Genomic DNA, 26,993 nt, shown 5'->3' with positions numbered 1-26,993 from the left:
GCCGTTTAAGGTAAAACTTGTGAAAACGAGATGAACTTAAGAATTTAAATTTAAATAACCGATCTAATGATAACTTAATTTAATTGGTTGAGACATGAATGCTGTTGATCTAAATCAGTAATCAACAGTTGAATAGGATGCCATTTGAAATCATACCTTGACATATAAATATGGTTGTTATCACACTTCAACAGTGAAGGACCACTCTGCCCGGCCCTTATAAAGCGAACTCTAAACTGTCATTGAAATCATATAAAATTAAATAATATGAAACAAGCTGAAGTCAACAAGGCACCAAAACTGCAACTTAATGAAGACAATAAAGCCTACTTAAGCGTTAGCAAGAATATAAATTAAGGCTACATAAGCGTTAATTAGAATATAAATCAAGCTGAATTACAAATGTACCCTTCAACTTTGCCTTTTTTTTTTAAATTTATTTTATTAACATCCATAGTATAATCTTTCAAAAGTGCAACATTGTTCCAACCTTTTTATAAAGACATCAAATTTAGAAGTATGTTAGAATGAGAAGAAAATTAAGGAGTGTTTGTTTGCACCACTATAGATCGAGCTACTATATCTCACTTAATGTTTGAGACTTCAATTATAATAGTTGATGTTTTTAACTATTATAAATCATTTTTCTGTTTGTTACAATGTTTTACTATTTTTTACTAAGACTAAAATGGTCCGTACTCTAAATACAAACTATTATAATCTACATACTAATATAACTCATAGACTATAATAACTAACTTAATGCTCCAAATACCACTTTAGAGACTAAGAAGACAATTACCTAGAACGAGAATGGAAACTTTAACATGTTCCACCAATGTTCATCTCAATTACTATACAGACTCTAAAATATTTTTAATAATTTATAATGTTTATGAAAAGATAAAAGATAAAATTAAAAAAATTTAGAACAATAAGAATAATTGGGGCACTTAAATGTGAGAAAATAAAATTTACCAACCTTGGAATAACGTGGATTGGCAAAAGATGATAACCCCCCATTGTTCCCAACGTTGAAATAAAGTTTTCTTTTAGTTGATGGAGAGGTATCATTAAAGTAGAGGGTCACATTTGTCATTTTGAAAAACAAAACACTATAGCATTGCACCGCTGCCTTTTGCAGCCAAAAGTAAATCATAATGCACTTCTTCGTTGTTTTTTCCAATACTGCACAGCTGCTTGTCTGATTGCCATGGGAGAGGAACTTCCCGGCTGTCTTTTTTCCCATATAACTATTCTCTTACTTGTTTCGCCTCATTCTTTCAGCCTCCATCAATGCTGATGTAACTTTGGCCACAAAATTTAATTTTTACAGGCCCCCAGCTTTTATTGCTGCTTCCTGGTTTTTCCCATATTGCAGCGACCAGGGAGGAGAGAATTAATTCCGGTTCGCACCAGAATAAGTCACACCGACTTCATGTTCTAAACAACATTGTATTATATTAAATAAAAGTCCGGTGGGTTTTCATCTCAAGAACTAGATTCCTTTCCTTTTTCTTGAGATCTGAAGCAGAACTGGAAGAATGTTTAAATCATGGAACAAGAAACAGAAGATCAAAGCTGTATTCAAATTGCAGTTCCAGGCAACACAGGTAATGTGATTTTCAAAGCCTTAGTAACTGGCTACATTTTTTCTCTATTCACCAAGAAATGTCGGAAACCTTTACTTTTTTTTTTTTTTTTGTTTATTTATTTTTATTTTCATGTTAGTTAGTTATAAAATTACTAAATTTCAGTAATTTTATAGAGATAACAAGCTGGTGATGCTAGAGAAATTTTGAAGTTCGAACTTTTCTACCTCAATTTGGTAAGGAACGAGATTTTACTCTGAAATGTTGTTGATCTTCATTCAGGTGCCGAAGTTGAAGAAGCCGGCTTTGATGATATCTTTGGTGCCAGATGATGTGGGAAAGCCAACAGTGAAGCTTGAGAAAGCTGCTATTCAAGATGGAACTTGTTTTTGGGAGAATCCTGTTTATGAAACCGTCAAGCTTGTTAGGGAAATAAAAACAGGAAAAATCAATGAGAAAATTTACCATTTTGTTGTTGCAACTGTAAGGCACAGGGACACAGACTTCCAAAATTTTCCAGTTTGTAACTAGGCATCTGGTGGAGCAACTTGTAAAATTCTCATTGTGTGTGTATGCAGGGATCATCAAAATCTGGGTTTGTTGGGGAAGCTTCAATTGATTTTGCAGATTTTGAAGCAGAAACTGAACCCATGACAGTTTCTCTTCCTCTTAAGTTTGCAAACTCTGGCGCCATATTGCATGTTGGTTCACTATACTTCTAATTCACTTGAGCTCTGCTTACCAATTTGAAGTCTAATAAAACTGCAATGTCAATATTTCTATTTTCTTATATATGTGTGTGTGTGTGAATGTTCCTGATATTCATGGCTATTGGTTAAACAGGTGACTATTCACAAGATGGAGGGGGACAATGACCAAAGGTGGTGATAAGAATCTGAGATTTAATTGGCAGTGTTTCCTTTTTTTTTTTTTTTTTTTTTATCTTCTGCCTACCTTCACTATATGAAATTTTTGTTTCCAAATGACAGAGATTATGAAGAGAATGGAGTTCCGACACTTCAACATGAGAACAGCTTTAATAGCCAGCTTAGCTTCTCTAGTACAGAAGGAAACAATTATCCCACAGAAGTAAGGTCTCATTCCAATTTTCCGATTCATTTTGAACTTAGAAACAGCACCTGCGAAACACATTTTATTGAAGAATACTTATCCTCGAAACCAATTTGGTTGAGGAGAGATTTCGCTCTTTAACAATAAACAACTCATAGTCGCTAAGGATAGGTTGATCCAAATTATATTGGTTGGATTGCAGAATGGCAACATAAATACATTACATGAGGATGGAGAACAAATTGGCAATTCTGGAGTGTCCCCCGGCTCTAATTCTGTTAACTTTGCTTCATACTGGGCTGGTAATAATGTAGAAAGAAATACTCAACAGGATTCCAGATCAATGAAGAACGCTATTCAAAGTCCTACTCTCTTGTCACCCCTTAGACAGAACTCCATGCCTAAGAAGACAACAGTGGACACCGCTAGAGTGAAAAGCCATGCACATAAGCGGTCAAATACAGAATGGTCATTGGGTTCAGTTTCAGATGGAAGTTTCGGTGACTCGGCAAATAGTGTTGAAGAGAACACTTCAAGGGAAAAGATACACCACTTATCAAATAATTCGATCGAGACAGTAAAAAATGAGAATATTATGCTCATGAGAAAGCTAGAAGTAACAGAATTGGAGTTGCAGTCTCTTCGTAAACAGGTCACGAAGGAGACTATACAAGGGCAAAATCTTTCACGACAAATCATTTGCCTTACTGAGGAAAGAGATGCACTCAAAACAGAGTGCAAACAACTCAAATTCTTGAAGAAATGTAATGACGAGGCAGAGAACTCAAAAACTTTGAAGTCTGAGATAAAGGAAGCAAGGCTTCAGCTGGCAGCAATAGGGGAAGAGCTTAACCAGGAAAAGGAATTACGAACTGATCTTCAGCTACAACTGCAGAAAACACAAGAGTCCAACTCTGATTTAGTTCTTGCTGTGAGAGATCTTGAAGAAATGGTTGAGCTAAAAAATGGGGTAATAGCTGATCTTTCAAAAAGTTTAGAATCCTCAGAGAGCCATAGGGAGCAGAAAGTTGTTTATGATTTTAAAGAGGATAATTGCGAGAAGCCAAAAGTCTCAAAAGAATCGATTCAAGAACATGACAATGCCAAGGAAGTGGACATGTTGAAACGAGAGATCAAAGATTTGAATGGAGAAATAGAAATGCATTTAAAGAACATAGAAGAGCTAGAGATGCATTTAGAACAACTCATGTTAGACAATGAAATTCTCAAGCAAGAAAAGAAAGACATTTCTGCAAAGTTCGAGAGAAATGAGAAAGAATATCTTAGAAAACAGAATGAATACTCAGGTTCTCTGGCTGTTATAAAAGAACTGGAATCTGAAATGGAAAGGCTAGAGGAAAAGCTCCAAATACAAACCGAGGAGTTTTCAGAATCTTTGATCTCAATCAATGAGCTAGAAGGTCAGATCAAGCTTTTGGAGAGAGAATTGGAAAATCAGACACGTGAATATCATGATGAACTCAGTGCCATCAAGCATGCCAATGTTCAGTTGGAAAAAATGGCAATAGAGGCAAAGGAAGTATTGAGTAAGACAAGGTGGAAAAATGCCATAAAATCCGTCACTATCCGAGAGAGAAGTAAAAAGTTTTCAATGGAAATGGCTTCCAAGTTAAGTGATAATGAAAACAGAATCATTAAAGCAGCCAAAGATATCAATGAATTGCGTCTGCAGAAAATAGTATTGAAAGAAATGCTCCAGAAATCTAATGAAGAGTCAAGGCGAAATAGAGAAAAGAGCGAAGAGAAACTGCAGGATCTTTCCTTCCAGCTAGAGTTAAAAACGAATGAAATGCATAACATGTCTATGGAGCTAGATAATAAGTCCAGACAACTTGAAGATGTGAAAAAGCATGTAGACTATCAGCAGGAGGAAATCCAAATGCTGAAATCAAATATAGAAACACTACATTTAGAAAAGCACATTGCAAAGCAGGGAGAGAACGAACAACCTGAATGTTCGATTTCTGAAATGCAAGCATTGGAAGAAAGAAGGAAAGGGAGGGAAATTTTAGAAAAAGAGATGGCTTTTTCGAAGAGAGAAGCAGAAAAGGCACGGGAGGAGCTTACTAGAATGAAAGCTTCTAAACACGAGCAAGATACATTAATCGACAAACTGCTAGCTGAAATGGAAAACCTTAGAGCACATATTAACGACTTAAAGAAGGAATCACAGACAGAAAAATCTGAGAAAGAAAGTCTAAGAAAACAGGTAATCGATCTAAAGAGTGAACTACAAAACAAGGAAAGAACTTCTGGCATGCCAAACATGAAGTTTGAAACTCGAGAAACTTCAGCTTTAAATCTAAACTTGGAATCAATTCATAATGGATCTCATATGCTTCCTCATGCCATACAGGAGCTTTCAACCTCAGAAGAGGTGACACAGTTGCTTCAGGTACTTCTCGAGCCCTTTATATAAGTTTCCAGATGCAAAATAAGATACAAAATTCTGAAACTTAATGTTTTCGAAGTACCTCCCACCATTGATTACTTAGAGTCAGAGAGTAGGAGTACCAAAATTTTATGATTGAATATATATTTAAAAATGGAATTGAAAAAAGAAAAATTATTTTTCTTCATATCTGTGAATTTCTGAACCTTCACTAATCTCATGTTACAACGCCTGTTGTATGAAGAAGTAGAAGAAAGAAAGATAATATCTACTGTCATTGTATGAAATGGCAGATAATGAAGCATCTAGGAATTAATTTTTAACAATCTAATTATCTTTGTTCTAGAGAAAAATTGCAACAAAACTTTTTGGGAAGTACAAAACTACATGAACTTAGCAATCTAATGTATTGTTTTTCTACTGAGAAGCATTATCTGTAATTACAGACAATCAGGATACTTCAACAAGGTGACTCCAGTCTCCATCTACATAAATTCCAGAACATCATGAATAAAGCTTTTTAAAAGAGTATCAAGATCTTGGTCTATATCATTGTCTTTGTAACAATTAAGAAGATATTAAGAATAAAAAATGAATTCATTTTCCCCTTATTAGACTAATATGGTGTTATAAACACGAATACATTAAAATATAAAAGATAACCAAACTAGATAAACTAAGTGTTCAGATTACTTGGACCCTCCTAATCTTGAGTCCACCCTCAAGCCCTAATTCATTTTTCAAAATATTGTTTGCCTTTCTCCTTCTCCACTAACAAACTACCATAACTTCTCTAAAATTGCAAATCTGGTATCAATACCCTAATTATTTCCTAAAGCATTCCCATCATATCGATACTTTGATGCACAACCATTTTAGTTGTAATTGGTTTATTCATTGGAGTTGCATAAGACTTCTATAGTTGTCCTTGTTAGACTTTGTTTTGTGTTTAATTTATATCACTTCATCCCTGTTCTAGACTGTGCTAACACAGGATATATCTTTGAAATATAGGACATCAACCGTTCTGTTATCACCATAACAAGTAATAAAGAAGCGGAAGTGGACCAGAACAATGTTCATGAAGCCCTTCGCGGAAGGTATAAGTAATCAATCAATTAAATTTCAAGACTTTTTTTGTCGCAATAATAAACATCTCCATGCATTAAATGTTAGGAAATCCGATAACAATTTACATTAGGAATATATACTCCCAGAAAAGTCGAACATTCAAGAGCATGTCTATTTCATTATTTACTTGCTTCGTTTGGTTCTTATAATAGCTCTTTACTTAAATATATAATTGTTAATTCTGATTTGCAGGAAAATGGACTCCGAGTCATCATATAAAGAACTGAAATCGTCAACTTCTACTAAAAATAACGAGGACTGGTACATTGACCTCCTAACCGAAATGTCTTCTCTAAAGGAAAGGAACAAAACTATGGAAAGAGAGCTGAAAGAAATGGAAGAGAGATATTCAGAAATAAGTCTCAAATTTGCAGAAGTAGAAGGTGAAAGACAACAACTTGTAATGACTGTGCGAAACCTTAAAAATAGTAAAAGAATTTAGTATTTTATCAGGTCCTTGACCAAGGCATTTGAGAATATTCATGGCTCTAGCAGGAAAATATTGAGTGAGTAAACAAATATCATGGTACAACCAATTCATTGAAAATTACAAAAGTATAGATATGTGCTGTCAGAAAATTATTCCTCACTTTTTATTTTTCTTTCTTTTCTTAAAGTACCAATGGGGGATTTATGTTCCAATTCTTTTCTTTTTTCTTTTTTCAGAGTTAGCTCACAATTGACTTGCAAAATGCAGGGTTCAGGAAGTTACTGGTAACAATTAGATAAGGGGTATAATTATAGTCAGCACTTATCCATTCTAGATAAGGGCTTTATTAAGATGTTGATCAAAGTCATGATTCCAGGACAGTTTTAAGAAGACAAAAACTGACAGTTTTAAGTAATCAACAGATCTTGGCACATGGTAAAAAAAAAAAAAAAAACAATGAAGTGGATTTGACTGGAATTTTGAACAAGGAGCTCCCAAACTTGAGTCACAATCTTTCTTTCGAGGTTAAGTTACGTAAAATGGTATTTGAGCATGAAAATAAAATTCTAAGCTTGTCACCATAAGATGTTAAAAAACAACTGAGAATGATCCCAGTGCTTTGGTTCTCTGCCATGGTCATGACATCACAGCTGCAGGCCGGCTCCTTGCAAGTTACAGATTTTGAGATAACAGAACATAAATCATCACTTTCAAAAAATTTATACAAGCACTTCCTAGAAATTAACGTTGTGTTCTAATTACAAACGTGTAGGTGACAATAGATCCAATACAGTCAGACTGCGGATCTGCATCACTTGAACAAATTGCTTCTTTAAATTTTTCTTGAGAAAGGCTTTTGAAGTAAAAATGCATATTCTTTACGCAAAATAGAAATAAGAGTTTCATCAGCAGCTTGTATGAGTATGCCCCACTAATCAATGTAGTTGATAGGACAATATTAATATGAGAATTCAATGCTAGATGTAGTTGTACCTTCAACAAAACTTACTAGAGAAATATCAAGAATATCGGTGTTGCAATTTAGTTGCAGCATCAATCATAAATTTGTACTAGAATAGTCCACTAATGAATATCGACGCATTAAGCATAACTACTGGTATTTATAATTTCAAAGATATGAGATAAAAATAAGAATTTTAAGAATGACCTGTTAGTTTGCCAGATACAGTGTTCCATTGCATCATTTATTACCAAGTTTCTTTGAGCTTTTTCCTAAACCATACTTGTCATTGCACCAGACCAGCTTAGTTTGGCTCCCGTTGCCATCAGTCGCAAAAGATAAAGTCTGAAATTGATTTCAGAGAAAAAGTTTAAAAGAATGTAGAGCTGTATAAGATGTGATATCATAAATAAGCGCATACAAACCTGTCTTGATTTTTTATCAATAGGCGTCCATGAAGAGAGTTCACTAGTTGGAGCTGATAATACATTGTTGGACGAGTTTGATGATTGCAATGATTGTTTTCGCCTCTTTTGATCCGGTTTCTTCAGAGTGCTGCCCCCTTGGTACTTGAAAAATTCAAGAATGGAGGAACTTCTTTTGACAGTTTTTTTTACATTACTCAAATTCTCAGGAAAAGGTGAAGAGGAGCCACGTGGAACAGAAAGCCGACGATTTCTACTTTTTTCCCTGATTCGGTTAAGAAATTCCATAGTCCAAGGTGAACTTTCTTGAAGACTTTTTGAACGGAGGGCAATGGACAATGGGGTTACATCAGAATGTGATGTGCCTTTCTGTGCGAGTGAAAATAATAATTTTGAATCTTTTACAGGAGTTTGTACTAAACAATCATCTGAGTGGTTATCCTTGTACTGAAGAGGCATAATAATGGGTTCAAAACTAGGATCAGGAAAATGATTGTACAATCCTGGCAAACTCTGCCCATGCAAATTGATAGAACTCCAAAAATCTGAACTTGAGCTGTTCCCAACATCACCTGCACAGAATGGGTGATCACTTTGTCCGTAAGACAATCGTCTTTGAATTTTGAACTTTCTTGATGAATCTTTTTCATTATCGTGCATCATAGTTGGAAAGTGATCTTTTAATACAGAGTTATTAGCCAGGTTAACTACTTCATCTATAAGCTCCTCATGCTGATTCTCAGACTTATTCATATTATGATAGTTCTGTACATTTCTTTTGTTTCGGTCTAATCCTTGATTTTGAACAAATGATGAGCAACGCCCTCTAATCTCATCGGAGATTTCAGGAGCAGAAGAGATCCAAGAATCACGTGGCTTACAGACCCTGGTAGGATTCATTGATATAGTTGCATCAAAAGGCTCTAGATTATTGTTTTGATTAAACAAATTATTTACAGATGAAGATAACCCCTTGAGATCACAAAGGAATTCGGGATCTTCAAACATTTGAGAACAAAACGATTTCGATGCCGCTAAAGTTTCTGGAGTGTCAGCAGTAAACGATTTCAGGCTAAAGGAACTCAAAAACTCCATATTTTCATTAATGTATTGTGTACCACCAGTGAAATTTCTTCTCTTTCTTTCAGAATTACCATTAAAGTGACAAATTTCTGAATCAGGACCAGAAGATACCGAGGAGGAGCATTCTGTCATCACTGATTTTGAATCCTCCCGCTCACCATATTTGCACAGAGCACTAAATAGAGAGACACTTTCATCAGGAATACAATATTTTCTAATTGCTTGGAGCCTGCGCTCATGTGACCATTCTAGGAAGTCAGCAAGAATGCTTTCTGAAGAAAGTATCCCGTGAGCTGTCAAAGGATTAATTGAAGGGAAACTCGTAAGAAATGACTCTGCAAGAGTTTCTGATTCAGACATCTTGGGGTATAGGCGCCTAGTCGTGAACTTAGAAACATTTTGAATGCAGCCCAGGATAATTTCATCTGTCAACTCAGATGAATAGGAACAGAAGAGCTGAAAATCAATTTCCAAACTTGCTGCTGCAGCATACAGTCCATCTGAAGATTCCATTACAATGGAGAGGGAACTGATTTCTCCCTCAAATACCTGAAAAAAGTCTACTATTTGTAAGAAAAGAGAGAATAACCAATGTCAGGGGATTATGCACCCATTGCTGGTTAGAATGTACCGAAAACAAACATCAATTTTCAGTCTACCGGTTAATTTCTACACAATGATGGAAAAGTTTCCATGCCCATGCTAGCAAATGCAGGAATTGTCAGGACGGCTAATAACGAATGTAAGATTCAACAAACAACGATAGACTCATGCATAATTTGTAATCAGTTGACTAAATCTTCTTTTCCGTATATGCAATATTTTGGTCATCACTTTTCACAATTGCAATATTAGAAATGAGAGAATGAACCGAGTCTTCAGTGCTTAAAGAAAATAAAGAACAGTATACTAGCCTGTTTGCAAACTCCAAGAAATTAAGGACTCTTAGCGCCCACGAACAAACCAAGTACCAGGGGATGTGTTTTTGGGGGAAGGACAAGTTCACAGAAGCAGTTTTTTGTATCTAAAATATTGCTCCAGTCAAATTCCCTGGATTCTGATTAAATGACTCTAACTAAGACTTGAAAACAAGCTGTTGAGTTGACTGGCTTTGTTTGACCTCCTGTTCAATTTAGCAAACCTTTCTTTTTTTGGCACTTTCCTAAACTTGAAGATAAATCTAGCATTCTCAAGTAGAACACGAGTGTATGCTCAAGTAGTTCAAAAGAATTGTGATACTGACGTCAAATGCATAGGAAGAGAGTCGATAAGGATAGAAAAGAAGGTAATGGGAGGAAGTCTCTTATAAGTAATAAGGATAAGTAGGCAGTCTTCACAGGGTAGAAAAATTACCAGAACGCAACCCAGAAAAGCTAAACTTAGAGATGTCAAAAGATCTGTTGCAATATTCTCTATGCATAAATTCAAGCACAACGAAGCTTCATTTGAAGTACTGGCTTTCTTGATAATATTTGTGCAGTCATACCACATTAAGCAAATTCCAGAAGTAATTATTAGATCCACAGGCAAACTCATGTCTCGTTCCACAACCTGGACACCTTGTTTCTCCAATGCAAGAATTCTTTGATATGAACTTCTTCTACATACAATCATTTCCTTTTCAAATTTCTGAGTGTTAACAATAATAATTGCTTCAGGAAATGACATGAGGTCGATATGTTGAGGTTTATCCAAGACTGTTCCTGCTGGCACTCGTAGAGACACTCTGCAATCATCTGCTTCAATTGTTTCCTCTGGAGATGCCAATGTGCATTTTTCCTCAACAGGTAAAAAGTTCAACAATTTCTTTAACAACCCGGCCTGATTCTCCACCAAAGACTTCTCTTCCTGAGAACAGATAGAACTAATCAATGTAAAGTTATGGATAGATAAGTTAAAATATTTTTGTCAACTCAATTGAAAGCATGTAATCCTATAATAATCATTGACATTACTTACTCGAAATACATTTTATTGTCCGAAAACTTGCATGAGAAACAAACTTACGATGGTCAGTTCATTATGTTGAGGCAGATCAACACCTTCACAAAATGCTTTAGAATTTCCACACTTGTCCAGCTCTAACATTACAAAATGTAGATGAGGCATGTCGATTACATTTGAAAAATAAGTGGAGATCTGAGAAGAGCCATCGGGACCTCCATATTCCAAGATAAGGCGAAATTTGTTGAATGGAAAACTCCCAGATACATACCTTAGAATGGCGGAAGAACAAATACTTTTAGTCACACATTATTGTATTGTAATGTGCCATAATAATAACTGAGAATTCAACGCAATATCAAAAAGCAAAATATTCGATGATACTGATGATCTGAAAGTTGCAGTACCAGGAGTATTGCATTTTAAATCCATATGTTTCAATTTCAATATTGTTTTTACTCATACAAGAAGCATGGAACAACACTAAGTTTAAGGAGAAAATATAAAATAAGAAGTACTGAAATAAGCATGTCCAAGTAACATTGGTTAGGTGAAGATCAACGAGGAAGGTATTCTTTTCATAAATTAAAAACCAAGGTATAAAATTGGATACACATCAAATAACAAATTAAATACAAGGACTAGAGAAAATGGTTTATCTGCCGCTGCATATAACCTGCATTGGAGCCGACCAACTGATAGTGGAGTGAATGTTCAATTATCAATGTCAACATCACTAAATTCTCATTGTTCATCACATGAAAAGTTACCAGTTCTGTTAAACACATAAAGCATGTACCTACAAGTAGCTTGTGAAATGTTTACTTAGTAAAGCTCGGACTTACTCTTGGGATACCAACAAACAAGTGGAAACAAGGCCATCCACCATAATGGTTGTTGCATTAGACACTTGATCATCAATAGGGCTCCCATAATTTAGCTCTTCAAAAGACAATCCCAAGGACCTGAGCAATTTTTTTAATGACCACCAGAAAATTTGGTTTGCTATGATCAGAACTTTGAGAGTACTAGTCGAAGTCTTTGAGCATAAGATATCCTGGATGGTAGTAAGTGCCGGATGTGATAAGGTAATTTCTCTGTCAACCGAATTTCCTGCCTCCTCAATCAAGGACGCCAAGAAACCCAACCTTGATTGTAAACACTCCAGGCTCTGACATAACTTCTTTAGATATATATGAGCTGGGTAGATACCATAGAAACACAAATACCAAGCTATCTGTTTAATGGCATATAACATGGCTAATGTCATTATTTTTTCTTCCCAGTAGGTACTTGATCCTTGCAAGTATATTTTTTCAATACAGTCTATCAACTTCTGTTTCGGAAGACTGAGCATTAAAGAATAATCATCAGCTACATATGGAAGATATGTCTTCCTCAGCTCTGTCTCATTTTGCAAGATTGCTAGATAAGTTTTCTCAGAGTTGTTAATGAGATGTAAAATGTTATCAGACAGAAAAACTTGATGTAATGCAACATTCAATTGTTTCGGACTACCATCGGTACTGGAGATAAAAGGCTTGTTAGTCAATTTTCCATCACATGGAACCCTGGGGAGCATAGTATTGGAGTTTATTGCATTAAATATAGATTCACTCTTTCCCACACCAACAGGCTTCTGAAAATTCAAAAAAAAGTTGGGATCACTGGACTCTGATTTTGATTTCCATGGCGATAAAGCCTTCTCAGTATTTCCAACAGCTGCAATATCTTGCCTTTGACATCTGTCGTTCAATAATTTGCTTGAATCAACAATAAAAGTTTGACTAGGAAGCATAGAAATACCATTAGGAAAAGACTCCTTCAATTCCTTGTCTTCTGTTGTTTCCCTGACTAAGTCTTCGTCTGAGAAAACATATCTATAAAATGCACTATCATTTTCACAAGGTTCCTGATCAAATTCTATGGGTTTCAAATTAATTTCTTCCAACATATTATGATATGACAAATGAATTCCAGAGCTGCAGCTATTTTCCTCCAATAGATACCAATCCAAATATATGTCGTCAGATGCAGATAATGATTGTACATTTAGGCTTGCTAAAGCATCCTCTATGAAGGCAAGCAGGGGTCTTTCAGATCCCTGACTAGATAAGATAGGTACAGGTAATGACTTGAACGTGTCATCTACAAGAGCAAGTTCATGACAAACAATCAATTCATTGAAATTCTTGAAATCCGTGCTTTCAACGGATATACAGTCACTGATTTCTGACAAAGATGATAATTCCAAATCAAAGAAGACTCCAAAAGGTAGATCCATGGATATGTCCAGCAGCTGGAATTCCTCAAAACTAGCAGGTCCTACAGGAAAATCGAAAGTTGATTTTGTTTGAATTGCAGATCTTCCTGGAATCTCCAAAGTTTCTATCAAGCTCATTAGCTCGGATCCTCCAAAAATGTCAGAGGATACGATCTCAGAAACTTCACATGGGTCCAAAATATGATCTGAAAGAAACTCCTCAACGTCACACTTCATGGAGCACAAATATTCTTCATTGCTGACAAGTAAACTAACATCTTGTATCTGGTGAGGTTCGGCATTGTCAAGAATAAAAACAAGTTCATTCTGCAAAGATAAGAATGGCAAAGTTTCAGGGACTATCTCGTCTACTTCTAAGAAGGGAAAGGTCAATTGATCCAATAGCCTCCCGTCCTGAGAAAAATCGTCTTCAAACAAGCAAGATCTTTGGTCGAAGAGATATTCTGAGGTAATGCATTCGACAGCATAAACTGATTCTTTGACCTCGGAAGGGTACTTAAGAAGCCCTAGATTCAGTGTCTCCTGCAAGAAATACTAGACTGTCATAATTTTACCTATAACTAGAAACCTTGAAAAAAAAAACAACACAAAACAAATAAAGTTCTAGAAGAAGAAACGAAACTTGAAAATGATAAAATTCATCCATGTGAAAGAAATAGTAGTGAAAATCCTGAATAGAAAGAGTTAGTTATAAGAAGCCTAACGACAGTTAAGTTCACAGTATCATCACCAGCAATCAGCGTTGGAAAAAATATGTACGCTCATGAAAGGATTTGCAGGATAATTGAAGAAAATGACCACAGAAAAATGAATGCGGAATATAAAATGCTGACTAAAGGACATAATATGATTTTGAAAGGAAAAACTATCATTTTTATTATTCTGCAATAAACAGAATGCTTCAAACGTATATTTTCCTAATATCCCAAAAATATTTAATCCACGCAGATTGAGTCAGGAATCTGAAATTAGAGTGAGTGCTCATACTTTTAATGAGACTTTCAATGTACCTCGAATAATGTTTATAATACATAGCTAAATGAATTAATCATTATTTCTAAATCTGTACACTTTGAGTTTTCAATCCTTTAAACTCTCAAAAAGAAATGAGAGAAAAATCATTATCTTCCTCCAAGCAAAATCATCAGTTCAGATAAGGTGCAAAGACTTGCAGAACATTCTACACCTGTCAAATTATTATGACTTTATCGTCTTCTTTATTCTAAGACAATGTTTTTCAAACTGGATTTCCTAACTTCTGATTCCACTGTCTACCAATTACAATCATTTTATCATCGTCCTTGTTCTAAAATAATCCCACCTAAACCAGCTTCTGTAACTGCTTACTCCGCAATTATAGTATTTTGATCATTTTCCTTGTACTAAAACAATATCTTCTAAACCAGATTTAAACATTGCTTATTCCATTGTCCATCAGAATCCTAAGATATGCCAAAATGATGGAAGTCTTGATACTCCTGTTATGTCTATGAATATTAAGATGAAATAAACTCTTGCTCTTCAATTAATTATGAAACTTGTTTACAAGGATATTCCACTTACAAGATCAAACTCAGCCTCTGGCAATACTGTAAGGACTTGTGCCTCCTCCTTCTCAAACAATAAGGCATTTTCCTGCAGTTATCAGCAAAACAGATAAATACTACATAACTAAGTATCATTGAAGTAGAAAAAACACAAATATTCACTTCCACTAGGCTACACCCTACCAAGTATGCATCAAGCTGAGGTGTTTCAAATTGGATCATATCACATGCAAGGTTTCTATTCTTTGTATCAATCCCAGTATCCTTCTGCCAAAATATTTTATATATTCAAATCCTCGTTTTACCAAAACAAAGGCAACAAAGTAACTTAGCTCAAGATAGCCAGAACTGCACTTTTACGAATTCAATCTCTGAAGTTTCAGAACCAAAATTCTTCCATCCCCCCTCCATATTTTCTTCGTAAGTACCCTTGGCTTCTTCCTGCAATCCATAAAGATGAATCAGATATAGGAAAGAGGAAACGCTGGCAAAGTGAAGGAAGCACAACCAAGAAAGTACTAAAGAAAAATATCTAAAACTTCAGGAAGAAAATTTGAAAAGCATAATCACGATTCTTCTATTTGGGCAAGCACACAAATGAAATGGTGAAAAAGAAATGGTTTAGAAAATAATACGTCATTGTTCATTCTAACTAGTTCTTCTATTGCAGGTTGCACAATTAATCATTCAGGTTATTTTTTTAGTTAAGACGAAAGGCGTTCTGCAAAATTACTCTATCTAGCTTAATCTAATCTATACTTGACTATTGAATCATTACCTGCATTTTCCTTCAATGGAGAAACATTTATATGCCCAAACAAGGCATAAATTACGGGAACTTCCAAGATTATACCTTCGAGGATCAAAAAACTACGCCAGTATAGATAAATAAATATGGTTTAAGAAGTCATTGAGGTTAATAACTATGAAAAAGAAGAAAAGAAAATGTTAATAACCACGATAACGATTAAAATATTTTCATCTTTGTATATGATTGTCTTGATATTTGTTCAATAAAGAAAAAATAGATTCAAAATGTGGTTTAAGAAGTCGCTATCACTACAATAGCATTGTTATTTGGTCCCAGTTCAAGTAGGTAGAATATTGATAGGTTAGGTTGGTTAATATAGAGAAGCTGCAGCCAGCAGAAATTTGGATTATAACTTCCTAGTCAGCATGAATGCTATTTTGCATCCAAATCAACTTCAAAAACTACAGGTGGAAGGAAGAAGTCAGTCTCCTAGACGCCAAGTTTCATCCCTGCTCTCTACATTTTAAGAAACAGTCGTACGTTGTTGTGATTTCCTATTATGAGAAATCTTTTATGGCAGTTTATTATTATTGTTGTATTTTATAGATTATAATTCGCTTTGAATGCATAACAGAAATATATATACATAACAAAATCCAAAAAAACTCGAGTTGGATTTACATGAAAAGCTTGAAGAAATGTATTTATAAACCTCCAGATGACAATTTTTTGCCTCAAAATGATTTGATTCTTCAGTTCGATCACCTCTCTAGCTTCGCGTAAAAGTAATTATGTAATGAACTAAAGCAGAAATTAGGACGTCTGAAGAGTATCGTCTGTTATAACCTTGAAAGTCGCAGAAATTGAGCTAAAGAGTGCTCCTCGACTTAATGAAGCGCGATATGAAACGTAAACTTCAAACAAAGTCGTATGAGCAGAAAATTTTCACAGCCGCAAACAGTGAAACAACATTAAGTGGAAATCTGAAACGAAATCGAATTGCATTGCATTGCATTTATTGAGCAAAATAAGTTTTACCTCCAGAAATCGAGTTTCAACAGATTCCGAAGAGAAAATCCTGTCCGTGGAACCTTGGAGTCTCGAAGACGGATCACAAGCATCGCGATAGACATTATGAACATCGTGGATTCTCCGAGGAAGAACGTCGTGAAAGAACTTGGTGAGTGCAGAATCGATAGTTAAGTTATCGATTCCGAGAGAGAACTCAGGGAGAAAATCGAAGTGAAGGAGGTCGGGGAGGGTAGAAAATTGGTTGGAAATGAGGTGAGGGACAGGGAGATAGTGGAAGGAATCGGTTTCCGAAGCAAAGTAATCAATGTCGAGAAATCGAGTTCGCATTGTCAGCGACTGAGAAAGAGACAACCGTCGCGGTGACGATGAACTAAAACTGAATTTGGCGCTTCAAATAGTGGTCTTATATATACCCCAATTTTAAATTAGCGGTTTTTTTGGTGTGGTGAATGAAACTTGAATTCGTGCATTGAAATTAAAGTTGAGGAGAATTCAAAGTGGTAGGAGCTTGTAATTTCCCGTGCTAAGTGTGGTATTGCGCGCCTTCAAGTAAAAACGTTGTGAAAAAACTTATCAGGATAAGTAATTATATATGGTGCATTGCATCAAATTATGTTATTTGTAACTTGCCAATTTTAACTGATGTGAAAAAAGTAATACAAAATTATATAATCGAATGCCATATGAAACCAATGTGAATGTAGATAAAATGGGAACAATGAGAGTAAACAAGATATTTAACCTTATAGAATGGTTTTTATATGTGTCACAAGTGATGTGTAATATAATTTTTGTGACTCAATTGAGTGATGGATGGAAGTATATCGTGGAATCTATTAATTAAATAAAGTGTAATTTGATTTTGACGTAATTAATCAGAAGTTAAACGATCTCCATTAGTTTCCCTATCACGTACGTACATCATAGTATATAGTTGAATATGTTGTATGTAAGTAGTTACTACTTTTTATTGTTACTCAATTAAGTTTGTCAATCTTATAATATAATAATAATAAATAAAGAATAAGGGAATATGTGTGTGTATATAATTAGAATATGGGTTGGGTAGTCGGCGGGGCGTTCAGGGTCTAATAACAATCCCATTACGTAAAAAACTCATTCCCACACCCCACACAACACTGATCATATGCCACGTTGTATTATACGTGTGCATTCTCCTTAAAACTACTCCTACTTCCTGTCTTCTCCTTAAACGCCCACATGTATCCATATATGTAATAATCCCTCCTTCATTCTCCTATATATATATATATATATATATTTACCATTTCAGTCCCCTTCAACTCCCTCTTCTTTTCTCATCTCATACTAATTCTATATCTTTTAACACCCAATTAACATCTCCATTTTCATCCATTTCCTTCCATTATCATGGACTCACAAATCCCCCCTCATCACCATCACCATCACCATCACCCCCTTGGCCTTCACCAAAGTATGACTCTTTTAATTTCCTTTTCTTTTTCTATTTTCTATTTTCTATTTTCTAATTTCTAGTTTCGGTGTCTTCTAACTTTTTTTTTTAAATACTAAGTTCATCATTTTATTTTGATCTTTGTTAGGTATGTCTTACCTATAGATCTTTGGTTAAATTACATATTTGATCCATTTAAATTTGTATTTAGTTAAAAATATAATCCTAATGCTTTATAATTAGTTAAGTTTTTATAGAGATTAATTTTTTACACTAATATCTAAACCTATACAAATTAAATAATTAAATTGTAGGGTGAAGTTTACTCTTCTTTAGGAACTGTGAAAGTTAACACTGTTCCTTCACGGGGCTAAGCTAACATTCCGTAGGTTCCACACATATCAATTACGAATGTTCAATAGCAAAATTAATTATTTATATTTCATTAGATTAATAAAGAAAGTTATATACGGACTTAAAAGATTTAGCATTATAGGTGCGGAAGGAAAAGAAGAATTAGAAGAAGGGGAGGAGCATCATGAGAAGAAGTCGGTGCTGAAGAAAGTGAAGGCAAAAGCTAAGAAGATTAAAGACACTATTACAAAGCATGCCCATGCCCATGATCATCATGATGAAGAAGACGAGGAGGATGACGAGGAGGATGAAGTTGTAGAAGATCCTGAAATCCAGGGTGCACCATGTATATATATACATCTTCCTTTTTTTTTTTCTTTTCATAATTATATCAATTATGTAGGTGTTGTCGGTTTGGAGAAGAGAATGTTAAAGTACATTTTGACAGTATATGAAGGTGCTGCAATGAGGAGTGCCACGGCTGGGAAAGGGCAGCATCAAGATGTCGGAATTGGAATTGGAACGACGACAATGATGCACAATTATGCGCCGCCTCCAGCTCGAAGGGAAATCAGAAGTCGTCCCTCTGCTGTTGACACTGGCTTTACTTCCGTCGAGAATCCCACAGCAAATCATAAAGTAGATGACTCCAATGTTGCCCCGAACACGACCATGTCTCTATCTCCATGGAAATTGGAGGAGGATCCTCACGGTCCTAAGGACCCTCGTGCTCCTCATATCTCCGAGGTCAAAGTTCACGATCCCTCTAACAGAGGTAATTAGTTTTTTATCATCATATTCTTTTTTAGAGGTCGATTCGAGGTTCATGGTACGTGTTTTATGTGTATGGTCATGCTCGTTTTAGTTTGGTTTCTTTTTGTTTTGAGCTTTGAATCTCATTCCATGACGTATCCAACTTTCTGACTTTTTAATTTGGTATGTAAGGTCTTAAAAGCTTATCAAAATTAATATTAGTTGCAAAATTTGTGTTAATTTCCATTGTCAATTACTGGTTGACCCTTTTTTTATTGGGTGCTTAACAAAATAAGTTTGGCTTGCAAATTTTGTCCTACTTTTAATTTCCACTGAACTTCTAATGTTGGCAATAATTCTCAAAACCAATCAAAATGCATGTTACCAACTAAAATAATAATAATAAACGTACTTTCTAAAAAATAAGTAAAAACGAGATTGAAAAACCAAGTTTTGAGGGTCGATCTTTGGCCAATGAGTTAGAGAAGTAAGAGCTGAGAGGCCTTTTGGTCCAAGGGATTTGTGGGTTCTATCACTAAAAATGTCGAATTTTATATCAACCCTTTGCTAGTGTTGTTTAAAAGAAAGGAACCCTTCTACTAGCTAGTTTTTGTTATCTTCATTAACAAGAGCCGAACGAACCCCTCCTTAAAAGCACACTACAGAGTAAAGGTCACCAATCGAAGTTACTTATCTAAGTGGTAAGATTGTTTAATATATATATATATATATATATATATATATATATATATATATATAATATATATATATATATATAGCTCTATAAGGCGATTTTTTGTCTGTCTTTTGGGTTTTTTTTTATTTCTTGAATATGTCTGCAACGTACAGGGAGCGAAGAAGCAGCAGGGAAATCTCAAGTCTTCGATTCATTCGCAAAAATGAAAGTCGACGATAAAAAACCGAACCGAACCGGTTCACCACATGGATTAGACCAAGAACATGGTGGAGAAGACCACATCAATTACGCCCAAAAAATCTCAGCCGTGGGTTCAGCGGTGAGTGGAAAAGCAGTAGCAGCGAAGGATTTTGTGGCATCAAAGCTCGGGTATGGAGAAACAAAAGAAGGAACCACCGCCGATAAGTCGTCTTCGTCTTCACCGTTGGAGTACGGAAAAAAGATAGCATTAACAGTGACAGAGAAGCTAAAGCCAGGGGAAGAAGACAGAGCATTGTCAGAAGTAATTTCAGAGGCTTTGAATAGAAGGAAGGATGAGGTAGTTAAAGTTGGAGAAAGTGCTTTTGGACGGCCACCCTCGAAAGGGGTGGTGACGGAGTCGGAGGAGCTGACACGGCGGCTTGGGGAAGAGGATAAGGAAGCGACAGAGAAATCCTCTGTTGCGAGTGCTGCGGCAGCGACAGGGAGGAGTGTGGTGGGTATGGTGAAAGATACGGTGGGGTCGTGGCTGGGAAAAGCTGGAGAGCAATCTGCGCCGTCGCAACAGTCACTTGGTACTTCACAAGGTAACTTAACTAGTGCTTAGTTAAGGGTTTATGATTGTTCGCTTTTTTTGTTTGGTTTTATCTGTCAACTGTTATATTTTTTTGGGAATAATTTGAAAAGGTGTCGAGGGTTTTGTGGATGATTCTTCATCACGGCGGCAGGCGGAGCATGGTGGGACGGGGGCGGAGGTGCGGGTACTTCAGGGTTCGGCGAATTGAAGCAGATTTCAGCGTGTTTTTCTTTTTTTTCTTTGAATGTAATTTTGGTACTTTTGTGTGGTAACTTTTAATAGGCCTTGGGTACTTGTAATGTGATAAAAGAGGTAAAAGTAACAAGTTAAACAATAATATCAAATGGTAATTGAAGTGCGGTTTGAATTTATTTGTTTTTAAGGTGAACTATTCTTAAGTTGCGGTTGGGCATCAGAACTATTGGATGCGTGTCCATTCACTTGCGAGGAAGGCTCGCTTCAACTAAATCAATTTTAGTCCAAGCCTAAATTAGTTGTATTGAATTGGGAGATTTTGGTTTACATAGGAGTCGCATTAATCAAGTCTAAATTAGCGACTCGAAATAGGAGATTTTGGAATTTGGTTTTACGTATCTTACTGACCTAATCACATAAATTATAATTGATCCATATGTAATGGAGATGCTACGAGAATTTATTTATCATCATACAGTCGATGTGACAAGTTAGTCATCTCATCTAAGGTGCAAGTTGTCGTGTATATCTGAAGTGTCATTGCTATTACTGAACGCTCATTAGGTATTACTAAACACTTGTTAGGATATAACAGAAAAGTAAAATACCAAATGGAATAAATCCAATTCCATTGATTAGTCTGTGTTAGTCAATTCCTAGCGCCGGTTCCATAACAAAACAGTCGCCTTAACTTGTCCATATCGTAACAGGGTTACTTCCATTCACCTCACAATCCAGTAAAAAAAATGTCAAAAGTAGGAAAATTCAGATTTCAAAACTCATATATGTCGTCGCAATTTTTGTTTCTTCATTTTAATATAGGTTTTTAGAGATATAAGAGACACCAAAGTCATTTGCAAGACGCAGCTAATATTGAACAGAACGGGGCCAAAGTTGGTGTATTTTATATATAAAGTAATGTGAGAAAAAGACGGAAGAGCAAATTAAAGAGCATCAGCAGTAGCCACCAACACCAAATTTTGGGTTGAAAGAGTTGCGTATGAAACATTATTATATTCCAAATCACAAATCATTAGCGAATTAAGAGCATTCATATAAAACAAAGACTAATCTATAATTATAGCGACCATTTTTGGACCCTAAAACAAAAAAGAAATTTGGCATCTTCTTCTCCCCTGCTTTCCATCAATAATTCTGTATCATCTCTTTACGTCAACAACACATATCTCATTACCACCAGAATTACATCCCTTCTCAAACAAGCAAAATAAATCCTATACCACGCACCTTTTTTCTCTCCTAAACTTCTTTTTGTTTAAAATGTCGTTTATTCCCTAATATCAACAAAATGGCCGTGAAAATATGTAGTAGTTACCATCGGATCTTTTCAAAAAAAAAAAAAAAAGACTATAAATACAAAAAATCCCCTATTTAGGTCATAATATTTAGATTAATTAATTAAAGACATTATCTCGATTCCTTTTTTTTTTTCAATTGGGTAGTCAAAATATAAAAGAAAAAAAGTCACTATGTTTTAGTGGCATTAAAGAAATATGTTTGAAAAATGAACTATGTTGAGTAAAATTAGTTTGGAAAGAAAAGTATTTTGAATGAATAAAGATATATTGAAGGTGTTTAGTTGATAATTTCTTCAAAATGATTTTCGTGATTAGATATGGCCACCGACCTCCCACGGCCACTACCCATCTCATCTCGTGCCAATAAGACTGTCTCCCAATATCATCAACTACTATCACCGCTTCAACGACCATACGTCTAGTCATAATGTTACCAATACGAATATAAAGTTGATGGTTCATTGACTTTTATACACGTCTTGTATATAGTAATTTGATATTCCCGTCTTTTATATGTATACAGTAAGTCAAATATCGAAGTTGTTTATGAAAACAATCTTGAAATAAATTAACAGTACTTCCAAGTGTAAAGAGGTTTTCTTTTTTTTTTCCGATGTGGAGACACAAAAAGACCCCAAAAAAATAGATACCATAGAGTTTAATCTAATTATATTTAAAAATTATTAATGAAGCTGAAACAATAATAGGGTAAGAACGAAATGGAGAGTTAAAAGAGGACAAATTTCAACATGCTGTCCATACCCAGCCAGTGAACACATTGGACGTGGTAGACAGCCTACTATATATGCTGAGACAAAAGGAGAGACATGTGGAGTACTTGAAACGCGGTCCAGCATTGAAAACATGATTGATTCTTTTTTCTTCAAAAGTAGAAGTAGCTTTTTCATAAAAGGACTAACATATTTTGGAAGAAAATTATTTATTTATCATATGCTTGATAAGAAATAATAATAATAATAAGAAGAAGAAGAAGAAGAAGAAGAAATAGAAAAATGTAATTAATGGTTTATTTGTACAATGCAATTGAGAAATATAAAGTAGAAAGGTAGCTTCTTTCCTTTATATATGTGTTTTGATATTATGAAAATGATGAGTATTTAAATTAGAATATTCTCAAAATTGAAAGAAGAAGGAATTGTAAGTTTTTTAACATCAATAGTTTTACTTTTTTTCATCTTTCTTAGCCTCCTCTTTCTTGGGCTCCTCTTTTTTCTCATCCTTTTTCTCATCCTTTTTCTCCTCTTTCTTCTCTTCTTTCTTCTCTTCCTTTGCAGGTCCGACTGATATTATATCCACTTTACCTACTTTCTTCAATTTCTTCACTATCGCAACCGCGTCCATCGATCCTACCACCGTCAATTTCTGATCCTTCAGATCCGCCGCGATCGAATCAACACCTAATATCATCATTATCCAAACACAATTTCTAACCCACTTTTCCTTTATCCTATAATATAATAATCCAAAACAAAAAGCACCCATTTTTCACAATTAATTACACATCTATCACAAAATTAAATTAAATCTCCAACTAACCGTAGATGTCTGCCGCAGCTTCGATTGCTTTCTGCTTCGTCTTCTCGTCCGTCATCGTCATCACCTTCAGCACAACTTTCTGCGAACGCAAAATCAAATCCATTGGAGTCAGTGATTGACAGAGAACATGTAAAATCTGATTATGAGTTTACAGAGAGATTAGGGAGAGAGAGAAGGAAGAAGAACAAACCTGAGCCATTTTAGTGAAAGGGGAAAAGAGAGATGAAAACTGAAATATGAAAAATGAGAAGAGATGAAGGGGAAAAAAAGGGCTTTATGGAAAGGGGAGAGGGGAAAGTCGCTGTCTAACAGCGGGATTTCGAAGGGCTAAAAATCCAAAAAGGAGAGAGAGGAAGGGAAGGGATTATTACATTTGTTTTCAATAATGACGCATTCGCATGTCATCTCTGTTGAAAATGCCCATTCCTCCTCCTAATTCTCTTTTTAAATAAAATAATATGAACAAAAGTCAAATTTTTATTTGTCCAAAATTCTACACATTTATTTTGATTTCGACTATCTTGTTACACAACTTCCTCTTAAACTTTGCATTTCTAAAAAATTAAAACCTAGTGGAAACAGGTGGTGACAAATCTACTCGATCACCACATACAATATTACATATGTTTTTTTTTAATTTCATACTACATAAACTTCTTCATCAATTACTTTATCTAATGGATGTTTAGGATGAACTCATTACCCATTTATAACTCTTATTAAATTATTAACTAAAAAAATCGTGGGGTATAACTCTAAAATATATTCGGAATTATTCATTCTAGTTGCTCAAGTTATTTATTTAGAGATATTATCTCTAGAAAAAGAAAAAGTAAAATGTTAATATGTCAAATTATTTCTCTAAAAAAAAGAACTCTATTTTCAATTTATATATAATAAAGATTTTGTTATCAAACTATTTTAAAATATTTGTTTTAGGAGTTTTTAAAAGTAAATGATCCAAAACAATCTTAAACTCAATCGTGGGTATTAAATCTATACATTTTTCACAATATAAAATCTAATACTAGCTCACATATTAGTTATAACAATTAGATAACAAAAAACTACTTGGTTCATTTCAGTGTATTAATTTCATATGTTGGAAGGAAAGTGAGTTTGTAGTAGAGGTGGTTGATTAAATTGAAAGGGGTTTGAAATAAAGGGTGTGGTGCATGCTGCATGGAGCATGGTGGGTTCATAATAATCGCTTTTGGGCCAACTTTTAAAACCTTTTTCTTTTTTTTTTTTTTAAAATAAAATAAAATTATATGACATATGAGGAAGATTCCTCTGCCTCAATGGTTGGTGTTGGAAAACCTTCATTTTCGTGGCTTCAACTTTTCTAAAATTCACACCCACATAAAATATTCATCAATTGAATATACGTTTTTATCAAATTAATTGGGGAAAGTACCCAAAAAATCTCATTAATTCCCTTAAAACTAGCCTTAATTTCTTCTTACAACTTTGATACCTAAATTTCAAAGCTAATTAATCACTTCTTTATATTATCCTTAATTTGAATTTTAATTTTAAATATAGCTTCTTAGACTCTATTGGGGTTTCAATTTTTAGTTAGCCTCTACAAGTTAAAATATGTTTTTAATGAGTTCTTAGTTAGGACAACAAATAACAAGTACAAAAGTTATTAGCGTAGGTAAAGAGTCCAATCAAGTAATTAAACCAAGTTGATCAAGCAACACAAACAAACACAATGAATATAATCCTGGTGAAGAATATAGATACATAAATTAAACTTGGAATTTGAAATTAAGTGAAGAGAAATAGAATAATAATAGTAGAGAAGAGAGAAAGAGAGAGAGAGAGAGAGAGAGAGAGAGAGAGAGAGAGAGAAAGAGAGAAATCACATGATAGAACAAGCATGAGGATTGTCATCACTAAAAAGGGAAGCAATGGCATGGTCAGAGGAGAGAGCGAGAGAGTAAAGGGAAGGAGTTTGAAAGAAAGTGTGAAGCTGGGAAGAATAATTATTAGAATTAGAAAGATTGAGATGATGGTGATGATGATGTTTATTTGAGGAAGGAGGAGGAGTAGTAGTAGTAGTAGTAGTAGAAGTAGTGTAGTTGGAATTGGAATTGGAATTGGAATAATAAGAATAAGAATTGTGGCCCCCGTAAGTGTCATAATAATGGTTGGCAATAGAAGAAGGGTATTTGTAGAAGGAAGTGTAATGAGATGAATATCCTGGAAATGGCCATCCTTCTGCTGCTTTTCCAGCTCTCTTTATTGCTTTTACCACTTTTCTCTCTTCCAATCCATACCCTCTTACTGTTATTTTTTGCATCTCTATTTCCACTTCCACTTCTTCCACTCCTACATAAATTCAATATTCCCTTAATTATTAATAAATCTCTTAATCAAATATTAATATTAATGATGTAACAGAATAATAAATGAAAGTAATTTATATGGGTTTTCACTTTTGGGGGACAAATGAACTGTCACTTTTTAAATACAGAATGAATAAAAAGGACCACTGTCTCCCACACCCTTTGCCTGCCCAACCAACACAATTAGCTGCAGGCCTCCTCACTCACTTTTCTTTCTTTCTTTCTTTCTTTACATTAAAACAATTTCACAACAATCATTTTAAAAATTAAAAAAAAAAATTGTAAGTTTAATTAGCCTCATTTGATAAACTACATAAAATATATGTTTGATAATAATTTTCAACTAGTTCAAAACTGTTTTTAATTATTCCCATGAATAAAAATTAACTCTTTTTCTAATGACATGAAATTTACTTTCTAGTTTCAAATTCAATATTAAACTAATTTTAGTCGATTAAGTTTAGGAGTATCATTTTAAACATGATGAAAGTAAGTTTATCTTTTAAAATGATATTGGCTATTACATCTATGGATTTTTCACACACACACACATATATAGTTTACTTCTCTAGGTATGATTTTAAAATCCAAACCAGTTCTTTCAAAATTTGTTTAGTGTTTTGGAGTTTGTTTCTTAAAAGAAAAGAGACAGAAGCCTAATTATTTCTAAACTGAAAAATAAGAACGATTTTCAAACGTGGCCTTGCAAGTCAAAATTTAGTAACAATAGATTTTAAAACAGAACATTTAGTTAATGCATGTTCTAGATTTTATTAGATAAGAATCATAAAATAATACTTTTTAACTAAGTTAATTAAAGGAAAAAAAATTATAAACAAAAACATGAAACAAGAATCACTATATATATATATATATATATATATAAAAAC

At 34.5% G+C, this 26,993-nt stretch overlaps 5 protein-coding genes across 7 annotated transcripts in view; 2 read left to right on the top strand and 3 right to left on the bottom strand.

Annotated features, from left to right (window-relative positions):
- The first annotated feature begins 1,163 nt into the window (after positions 1-1,163).
- Positions 1,164-6,795, top strand: LOC103503463 (uncharacterized). Of its 2 annotated transcripts, XM_008467654.3 has the most exons (9): positions 1,164-1,613; positions 1,875-2,075; positions 2,171-2,293; positions 2,436-2,473; positions 2,582-2,681; positions 2,866-4,893; positions 5,041-5,079; positions 6,091-6,176; positions 6,400-6,795. In XM_008467654.3, exons 1-9 carry the CDS (start codon positions 1,545-1,547, stop codon positions 6,647-6,649), a joined length of 2,934 nt encoding a protein of 977 aa, XP_008465876.2. In that variant the 5' UTR covers positions 1,164-1,544; the 3' UTR covers positions 6,650-6,795. The 2 variants fall into 2 exon arrangements, with proteins under 2 accessions (XP_008465876.2, XP_008465875.2); XM_008467653.3 differs by having other exon boundaries at positions 2,866-5,079.
- Positions 6,796-7,651: 856 nt separating this feature from the next.
- LOC103503464 (protein SHORTAGE IN CHIASMATA 1) lies at positions 7,652-17,192 on the bottom strand. Its single transcript, XM_051083442.1, has 9 exons — positions 16,671-17,192; positions 15,236-15,322; positions 15,065-15,148; positions 14,898-14,969; positions 11,896-13,856; positions 11,114-11,321; positions 10,460-10,954; positions 8,024-9,655; positions 7,652-7,943 (listed from the first exon to the last, which is right to left on the bottom strand). The coding sequence occupies exons 1-9, from the start codon at positions 16,989-16,991 to the stop codon at positions 7,839-7,841; spliced, it is 4,965 nt and encodes a 1,654-aa protein (XP_050939399.1). The 5' UTR covers positions 16,992-17,192; the 3' UTR covers positions 7,652-7,838.
- Positions 17,193-17,954: 762 nt separating this feature from the next.
- Positions 17,955-21,049, top strand: LOC103503460 (low-temperature-induced 65 kDa protein). The gene is made up of 5 exons (XM_008467650.3): positions 17,955-18,120; positions 18,596-18,799; positions 18,902-19,228; positions 20,056-20,688; positions 20,789-21,049. Exons 1-5 carry the CDS (start codon positions 18,057-18,059, stop codon positions 20,884-20,886), a joined length of 1,326 nt encoding a protein of 441 aa, XP_008465872.3. The 5' UTR covers positions 17,955-18,056; the 3' UTR covers positions 20,887-21,049.
- Positions 21,050-23,189: 2,140 nt separating this feature from the next.
- Positions 23,190-24,151, bottom strand: LOC103503459 (heavy metal-associated isoprenylated plant protein 39). The gene is made up of 3 exons (XM_008467649.3): positions 23,940-24,151; positions 23,750-23,828; positions 23,190-23,610 (listed from the first exon to the last, which is right to left on the bottom strand). The coding sequence occupies exons 1-3, from the start codon at positions 23,946-23,948 to the stop codon at positions 23,375-23,377; spliced, it is 324 nt and encodes a 107-aa protein (XP_008465871.1). The 5' UTR covers positions 23,949-24,151; the 3' UTR covers positions 23,190-23,374.
- A 1,249-nt stretch (positions 24,152-25,400) lies between these two features.
- The window catches only part of LOC103503458 (heavy metal-associated isoprenylated plant protein 31), a 2,033-nt gene continuing 440 nt past the window's right edge, over positions 25,401-26,993 (bottom strand). For both annotated transcript variants that reach the window (XM_008467647.3, XM_008467648.3), the window contains exon 3: positions 25,401-26,086. In XM_008467647.3, coding sequence (XP_008465869.2) covers positions 25,617-26,086 — 470 coding nt within the window. In that variant the 3' untranslated portion in view covers positions 25,401-25,616. The remainder of the gene's footprint in view (positions 26,087-26,993) is intronic.

This window comes from Cucumis melo, chromosome 4, assembly GCF_025177605.1.
Source record: "Cucumis melo cultivar AY chromosome 4, USDA_Cmelo_AY_1.0, whole genome shotgun sequence".
In the NCBI taxonomy this organism is placed as follows: Eukaryota; Viridiplantae; Streptophyta; class Magnoliopsida; order Cucurbitales; family Cucurbitaceae; genus Cucumis; species Cucumis melo.
Note: the sequence above shows the minus strand (reverse complement) of the source record. Positions and strands in the feature narration are given on the sequence as shown.

What these genes read in the sequence shown, in the direction of transcription:
- LOC103503463 (XM_008467653.3), top strand. Translation starts at nt 1,545, where the DNA reads ATGTTTAAATCATGGAACAAGAAACAGAAGATCAAAGCTGTATTCAAA. An exon ending in GAGGGGGACAATGACCAAAG is followed by an intron (nt 2,474 to 2,581) that starts GTGGTGATAAGA and finishes TCCAAATGACAG; the next exon opens with AGATTATGAAGAGAATGGAG. An exon ending in AGGTGACACAGTTGCTTCAG is followed by an intron (nt 5,080 to 6,090) that starts GTACTTCTCGAG and finishes TTTGAAATATAG; the next exon opens with GACATCAACCGTTCTGTTAT.
- LOC103503460 (XM_008467650.3), top strand. Translation starts at nt 18,057, where the DNA reads ATGGACTCACAAATCCCCCCTCATCACCATCACCATCACCATCACCCC. An exon ending in TCACGATCCCTCTAACAGAG is followed by an intron (nt 19,229 to 20,055) that starts GTAATTAGTTTT and finishes TGCAACGTACAG; the next exon opens with GGAGCGAAGAAGCAGCAGGG. An exon ending in GTCACTTGGTACTTCACAAG is followed by an intron (nt 20,689 to 20,788) that starts GTAACTTAACTA and finishes TAATTTGAAAAG; the next exon opens with GTGTCGAGGGTTTTGTGGAT.
- LOC103503464 (XM_051083442.1), bottom strand. Translation starts at nt 16,991, where the DNA reads ATGCGAACTCGATTTCTCGACATTGATTACTTTGCTTCGGAAACCGAT. An exon ending in CTCAGCTTGATGCATACTTG is followed by an intron (nt 14,970 to 15,064) that starts GTAGGGTGTAGC and finishes TGATAACTGCAG; the next exon opens with GAAAATGCCTTATTGTTTGA. An exon ending in TGTTTGTTGGTATCCCAAGA is followed by an intron (nt 11,322 to 11,895) that starts GTAAGTCCGAGC and finishes CGCCATTCTAAG; the next exon opens with GTATGTATCTGGGAGTTTTC.
- LOC103503459 (XM_008467649.3), bottom strand. An exon ending in AGCTGCGGCAGACATCTACG is followed by an intron (nt 23,611 to 23,749) that starts GTTAGTTGGAGA and finishes TGATGATATTAG; the next exon opens with GTGTTGATTCGATCGCGGCG.